Source organism: Helobdella robusta (genome assembly GCF_000326865.2).
Source record: "Helobdella robusta unplaced genomic scaffold HELROscaffold_257, whole genome shotgun sequence".
Lineage (NCBI taxonomy): Eukaryota > Metazoa > Annelida > Clitellata > Rhynchobdellida > Glossiphoniidae > Helobdella > Helobdella robusta.
In genome coordinates this window covers 5,204-12,419 of record NW_008704337.1, presented here as the reverse complement: position 1 = coordinate 12,419, position 7,216 = coordinate 5,204, and the positions used below count along the sequence as shown (strand labels likewise).

General features: G+C 40.9%; 1 protein-coding gene across 1 annotated transcript; it reads right to left on the bottom strand.

Moving 5' to 3' along the window:
* Positions 1 to 376: 376 nt before the first annotated feature.
* Positions 377 to 6,206, bottom strand: HELRODRAFT_184267 (hypothetical protein; the record flags this gene model as incomplete). The annotated part of the gene is made up of 9 exons (XM_009019821.1): positions 377 to 1,069; positions 1,233 to 1,426; positions 3,659 to 3,813; positions 3,929 to 4,193; positions 4,270 to 4,529; positions 4,662 to 4,864; positions 4,970 to 5,040; positions 5,109 to 5,852; positions 5,978 to 6,206. 9 exons carry the CDS (start codon positions 6,204 to 6,206, stop codon positions 377 to 379), a joined length of 2,814 nt encoding a protein of 937 aa, XP_009018069.1.
* Positions 6,207 to 7,216: the final 1,010 nt, after the last annotated feature.

The following is a 7,216-nucleotide window of genomic DNA, read 5'->3' as shown; positions in this document are numbered from 1 at the left end:
CGACAGAGCAACCGTCCGACCAATACAACCACGATAAAACCAAAGACTAATTCCTCACGCTATTCCAAAACACCAACTTAAAACACTAACTTTCCTTTTTTTCTACAATTATCCAAAAGGTTTATATACTAAACAAATTCTAAACAAACTGAGAAACATTCATTCTCAACCATACTCACCATATATGCGCCATACCAACATTTAACCAACCTGCATACAAAACCAATTCATACGACATTCGACCAGTCTGCCCACCTGACCACTTCATACAACATGCGCGCCAACATACACACTTGCGCCATTCATTCCACATGCGCGCTAAAAAAAAACCTCACAACATCCCCCACCCCATCGAACGTCGCCCCGACGTTTGCTTTCAAAGCTCCTCGTCGAAGCTGAAGACGTTGATCGTCATCAATTCCGGGCCCCATCTGGACGGCCACTTTCTTCTCTTTTTACCTTTCGATACAGCTGGGCCTGTTGCTGGGAATATGTCGCTGTCTTCCTTTGCCCACTCTGGAGTGCTTATAGTCGAAGCCTGGTCTACAGGGAAAGGCGTCTCGCCCTCGTAAACCTGGCCTCCCAGTATCCAGTCCACCAGCGACGGTTTGACAGTTGAGCATGGTGTGTCGACCAAGCTTTCGCCCGCTACTTCTACGTGACTCGACATGGGCACTGACTCCAGTGATGTTTCTTGGTGGGCTTCATCGGGCAGTTCCAAGGCTATAAACTGGTTCGCCCACCGCCTAGCTTCGCTTGCCCGTCTTTTTCGTTGTGTCGGTTCCTCGGCACAATTTTCAAGTGAGAAGCTCGGGGTCAATGCTGCGACCAGTTCACTCATTGATGCCTTTGCAACTATGTAACTATTCCATAATTCACTAGACGGAATACCCGGGAAAGATAATTTCAAAGCGTTGACCGCCTTTTCCGGTGTATTGTTTTCTAAATACGGGATTGCCCGTCCCAGTGACACTAGCTGACTATCTGATGCGCTCCAGAGCACCTGTCGAAATGTCTCTTGTGGTTGCGTGTCAACATCCTTCTCCCACATTTGGTGCACTGTTTTATCCTACCTAAAAAAAATGAAAATAAATTAACGAAAATTAATCAACAAATCAATTTTAATTTATTTATGTGGACGACAAACGGTTTAGCTCTGTCGTTTTTTTTATCGCCGCATTGACTGGAGGAATTAAATGATCCACTATATATGGACCCACGTATGGGCTGACCCATTTTGGAGATTTGTCTTGCCATGATCTTGGGTACAGGTACCATATCTTGTCTCCCGGTCGTAGAGTCAGGACTTTGACCTTAGCATCATACAATGACTTCCTATAAAGTGTCTTTAGCCTTTCCCGCGCCAATTGATGAGCTACTAATGACCGGTTGAGCACTTGTTTCACAAATTCATGGTAAGTCTCACCTAGGTTGGATTTTTTAGGTAATCGATACACCAGATCCACTGGCATCATATTTTCTCTCCCTAAAAATAACCTATTTGGGGTAAACCCTGTCGCCGAATGTACGCTTGCCCGGTACGCTGCCATAAAGTGTGGTAAATGTTTATCCAATCACTCTGGGATTCATCTACAACTTTGGCCAGCATTGAATTAAGCGTTTTGTGGAATCGCTCTATCGCCCCATTGGATGATGGATTGTACGGGATGTCCTCAACTTTTCGATTCCCAAAGTATGTAAAAGCGTAGTAAATAGTTCGCTTTCAAACTCCCTACCCTGATCTGTGAGTATTTGCATCGGCATTCCAACCTCGGAAAATTTCTGTGGTTAAGACCTTAGACACTGTAGTTGCTGTGTGCTTTCGTATCGGAAATGCTTCTGTCCACTTCGAAAAATGGTCCAAAATCGTTAGTATAAAGATATGCCCCTTCTTCGATTTTGGATGTGGCCCGGTGATGTCCAGAGCTTCCCTTTCCCATGGCATGCCCGACAACATTATTTTCATTTTTGCTTGCCGTGGTGGCTTACCCCGGTAATATCGACAGCATTTCTCGCACGTCTTGACAAACATCTCAACGTCAGTTTTCCATGTTGGCCAGTAAAACCTTTGTTGAATGGATTCTCTCAGTTTACTCACTCCTAAATGTCCACCTGTCATTCCTTTATGGGCAGTTAATAATACAGAGTTAATCATATTTGCAGGCATCCAGGCCTGCCAAACCACATCTCCAGTCTCTGTTATTTCGAACCGTCTACATAAGACTCCGTCTTTGATCATTAGGCGGTCCCATAGGTTCCAAAGCGTTTTGAACGTCCTATCCTCACTTGATATGTCGTCCCAGGGCGGTTTGGCAGCATTTTCCTGCAGCCACTTAACAAAAACCTGGATTGTCTTATCCGCATATTGACCCTCTCTCAGGTCAATAAATTTGTCTACTTCTTTAACCTGTTTCACCGCTCGTGTTTCTGGTGTTTCTGACTTGCAGCACTCTTTTTTACACGGTTTCCGAGACATGGCATCTGCATTACCATGTTTCGTACCTGCCCTGTGGATAATATTAAAATCAAACTCCTCCATTTGTTCTAACCATCCCGCCGGGTGTGTTTCTCAACCATGTCAGCGGTGCATGATCCGTTCTGATAGTAAAATGACTACCCAACAAATATTGCTTGAAGTATTTTAAAAAATAAACGACTGCTAGCAACTGTTTTCGCGTGGTGCAATAATTTTCTTCAGCTCGACTCAGGGTTTGACTAGCATACGCAATTACCTTTTCTTTGCCATCCTGCAACTGCGACAATACTGCTCCAATAGTTTGCTGAGAAGCATCAGTGTCCAGAACAAAAGATCCACCGTCTTGTGGCATAGCTAAAACCGGTGCAATTGTCAACGCAGACTTCAAATTTTCGAAATCTTTTTGCTGTTCCAATCCCAAGCTGAATTTTTGTTTGTTCCTTAGGAGAAAGTTCAACGGTTTTGCCAATTGTGAAAATCCACGAACAAAACGTCGATTATATCCAGCTAAACCTAAAAATCCTCTAACATCCGTCAAAGAAGTTGGTATGGGCCAGTCGCGAACAGCTTCCGTTTTCGACGGATCTGTTGCTATTCCTTTCGAAGAGATAATATGCCCCAAGAATGTAACGGCTTCCTTGAGGAATCTACATTTCTCTATCTTGACTTTCAGTCCTGTGTTTCTCAACCTGCTAAGAACTTGTTTTAACCTAAAAAAATGATCCTGCAAATTATTAGAATATACAATTATATCATCGATGTATGCCAAACATGTATTCTGGCACAAGTCCGAAAGCACTATATCCATCAAGCGCTGAAAAGTAGCGCCAGCGTTACATAACCCAAACGGCAAAAATGCCTTTGTTACAGACGAAAGCAGTTTTATCCCTATCATCTGGATGCATTTCTATTTGCTGATAAGATGATTTAAGATCAAGAGTAGAAAACCACCGCGCACCTGACATCGCGTCTAGACACATGTCTATTCTTGGAAGTGGGTACGCGTCCTTTACTGTTAACAAATTTAATTTCCGGTAATCAATACAACATCGGTATGAGTCGTCTTTTTTTTTTACCAAGACAATGTTGGAGGACCAAGGCCCATGAGATGGCTCAATCACATCTTGCTCCAACATTTCGTCTACCTGTTTTGCGATAACTTTTTGGTGTGCCGGGGATGACGTCTGAGTTGTTGCTTTATTGGCCGGGCCTGCTCTTTGTTGATCCTATGATAAAACCCTTTTGCAACTCCAATTTCTGTACCTGTATCAATAAATATATCCTGAAAATTATTTAATAATTCAGATAATTTACGCCTTCCTTCTTCGAGGGCATCCCTGGTCAATTCGTCAATTATGGTTAACTAGATTTTCCTGCAGCGGTTGTTGATCCAACTTATTTTTCACGATGGCCCATGAAAGATCGGCCAACCGCGTTCCCTGTTTAATCAACCTGGATTCGTCATTTACGTTTAATATTCTGACACATTGACCCTCGTATTTTCTCGGAAGCAACGTCCTTGCAACAAATACACCCGACGTCACTTGCCCTGCCTCAGAACATACGCAATCTGTCAATGTTAATTTGGATGGCTGTCGTACCACCAATTTTGTAGGTACATCTATTTCAGCTCGTGCCGGAATTTGCACTTCCACACTGGAATAGATTCGACACAATTGCCTCTCTGACGATCTTTTAGTGACCAACTTCACTTTCTCTATTTTTGTTACCAACGGTAATTTGTGCTTCGTCAAACTTCCATGAGACTTTATAATTTACTAGCCAGTCTAAACCCAAGATAATTTCTGACACGTGGTCTGATACCAAAACCGAGGCAAGCTTAGAAAATCCACCAACCTTTATCCATAGTCTCATTTCCCCCTTCATTGGAATCTCTGTATTGTTAGCGGCCTTCAGCGATCTTTTGGTAGGTATGACACTCGCGGCGTCAACCATTGAGGACGGGGTGATAGATACGCAGCTTCCGCTATCCAACAAACCCAATCTTTTTTTGCCATTTATCAAAATCGGCAGATATAAAGTTTGATCATCACTTTCATTAGATTTGTTCACGCGTTGTGATTTTTTATTTGACTTTTCCTTCTCTGGACATTCCCTTTTGAAATGGCCTGATTTTTCGCACCTGTAACAGTTATTCTGACCCTTTTGATTGCTTGACTGAAACTTGTTTGGTATATTTTTCTGAGGACATTGGGAGATGAAGTGTCCTGGTTTTTCACAGCCAAAACAAACTTTTTCACCTCTGCTCCGAGGGACAGCTGACTGTACCTTATGGTCTTGAATGACGTCAACCGATTGACGAAGCGCGTTTAATTGCCGCTCCACTGCCTTCATCCTGTTTTCTGTTGTATCCTGCATGTTCCTAACCTGTGGGGTAAACCTGTAGGATGAATTAACTAAGTTTTTTGAAACTTCAAGGCGCTGTGCAATTCGTAACGACTCATCAATATTTCTTGGTTCCCTTTCTCTAACTTTCAGTTCTAAATCAGCGTCATTAAGAGCAAATAAAAAAAATCTCTTGTTAAATGTACCGCCAACTTTGACTGTTCGCCCGGGTAAGCTAACGACATTAACTTTTTTACCGTTTGTGATAATTCACGAAGCGACTCACCTGGTTTGCGTCGAAGAGTCTGCAACTCATATCTATACGATTCTTCGTGACCACTCGTTCCATAACGGTTTTCTAACTTTGTTACTAATTCTTGATAACTTAGTCCCGCTAAGTCCCAAAGAACTTCAGCAGCTTCACCTGTCAACGAACATGACAGATACGCTTCCATGTCGTCCATACTCCATTGGTTATACATAGCACATATCTCGAACTTCTTAAGAAAAGTTTTGAGACACCCAGTGCCATCAAACTTGTCTGGTTTTAACAGCTCGTGATGTCGGACCAACCTATGATGTTTGGTATTTACACTCGGCTGACAATGCAGTGATTCCCCGTGGTTGTCAAACGAAGGACTGTGTTCGACTTTTTCATCCTCTTGAACCATTCTGCACCTATTCCTAGAATTTGAAAGATTATTACGTTTACGAATAACAGAGAGCCTTTGTGCTGGCGTAGGCTTATAAACTGGTGAAACTTGTTCTGGCGCGAATTCCGCAGACTTAAAATTGAAAATTTTCTGTGCGTCGTCAAACTCATTACCTGAAAATCCTGGAGAAGTTTTACAAACAACTGCCTCCGGTACTGACTGTTGACCTACCTGATAATTAAAATCTAAAATATTTTCGGTAGAACCAGCCCTGTCACCTAAAAAATTTGGAAAGGTTTCGTTACGGCTCCTGTCGTGCCTGTCACCTAAAAATTTGGAATTAGGAATTTCACTTCGGTCACTGCCATACCTGTCACCTAAAAGTTTGGGAGAAACAATTTTAATTTTATCTGTGATATACTCGTCACCTAAAAATTGACGAGGGTAATCACCTTGACTCCTGCTGTACCTGTCACCTAAAACTTTTGAAGAAGGGCCCCACGTTGGGCGCCAATTGTGAACTTTTGCCGAGCCGCGAAATTTTTCTTTTGCTCGAATATCAACAGCCGCCGCCGCCAGCCTAGGCAGTCTTGCTTCTGGCCGGGACTCGCCTCTTCACAACTTTTTATTTCCGGGTCAGAAAATACGGGCCGGGCGGAAGTATTATCGCGCCCTGCTTGCTGGTTGGTTAATCCGGCCCTATTAACCGCTAGCAAGTCTTCTTCAAACATGTTTTAGTTTTTAAAAGTGACAAACCAAGCCTAACCGAAATAATTCTATTAATGAACCAAAAATAAAAGAAACAAAATAATATTCTTTAAAGCAAACAAAAAACGTTCTTTAAAACAAACAAAATAATATTCTTTAAAGCAAATGTTCCTAAAGTCAACTAAATTAAATGTTCTAAATAAACGAAAAATATTTTTACCAGCCGTAACAAATGAAATCTCAAAACAAGAAACACGAGAGAGCAACCGTCCGACCAATACAACCACGATAAAACCAAAGACTAATTCCTCACGCTATTCCAAAACACCAACTTAAAACACTAACTTTCCTCTTTTTCTACAATTGTCTAAAAGGTTTACATACTAAACAAATTCTAAACAAACTGAGAAACATTCATTCTCAACCATACTCACCATATATGCGCCATACCAACATTCAACCAATCTGCATACAAAACCAATTCATACGACATTCGACCAGCCTGCCCACCTGACCACTTCATACAACATGCGCGCCAACATACACATTTGCGCCATTCATTCCACAGGCGCGATAAAAAAAACCTCACATATATAATATATATTATATATTTATATATATATATATATATAATTGATAAAAGTTCGGCTTTAGTTAACTTCCAATTTAACTTTTCGATTTTTATAACGGTTGATCGTAAATCATTTTCAAGTTTCTTTAGTTCAAAACCAAAATTTTTGTTTATTTTATGCATGATAGAACAGAAAAGCTAAATATATATAATTCGGTACGAGTTTTTCTGATAAACATGTGTTTTTAAAAACGATATCCCATTTTGTTATTATAACTTTTTAAAATACAATTTCAACTCGGCTTAGTTTAATTGCTTCAATTTTATTTAAATTCAAATTTTTGCTGACGGCCGTTTTGGCTAATGTCATCTTCGGAGCCTACATTTATTTAAATCCAAATTAATTAATTAGACATTTAACTATTTAATATATTAAAGATATTAAAATCAATTAAAAGGTTA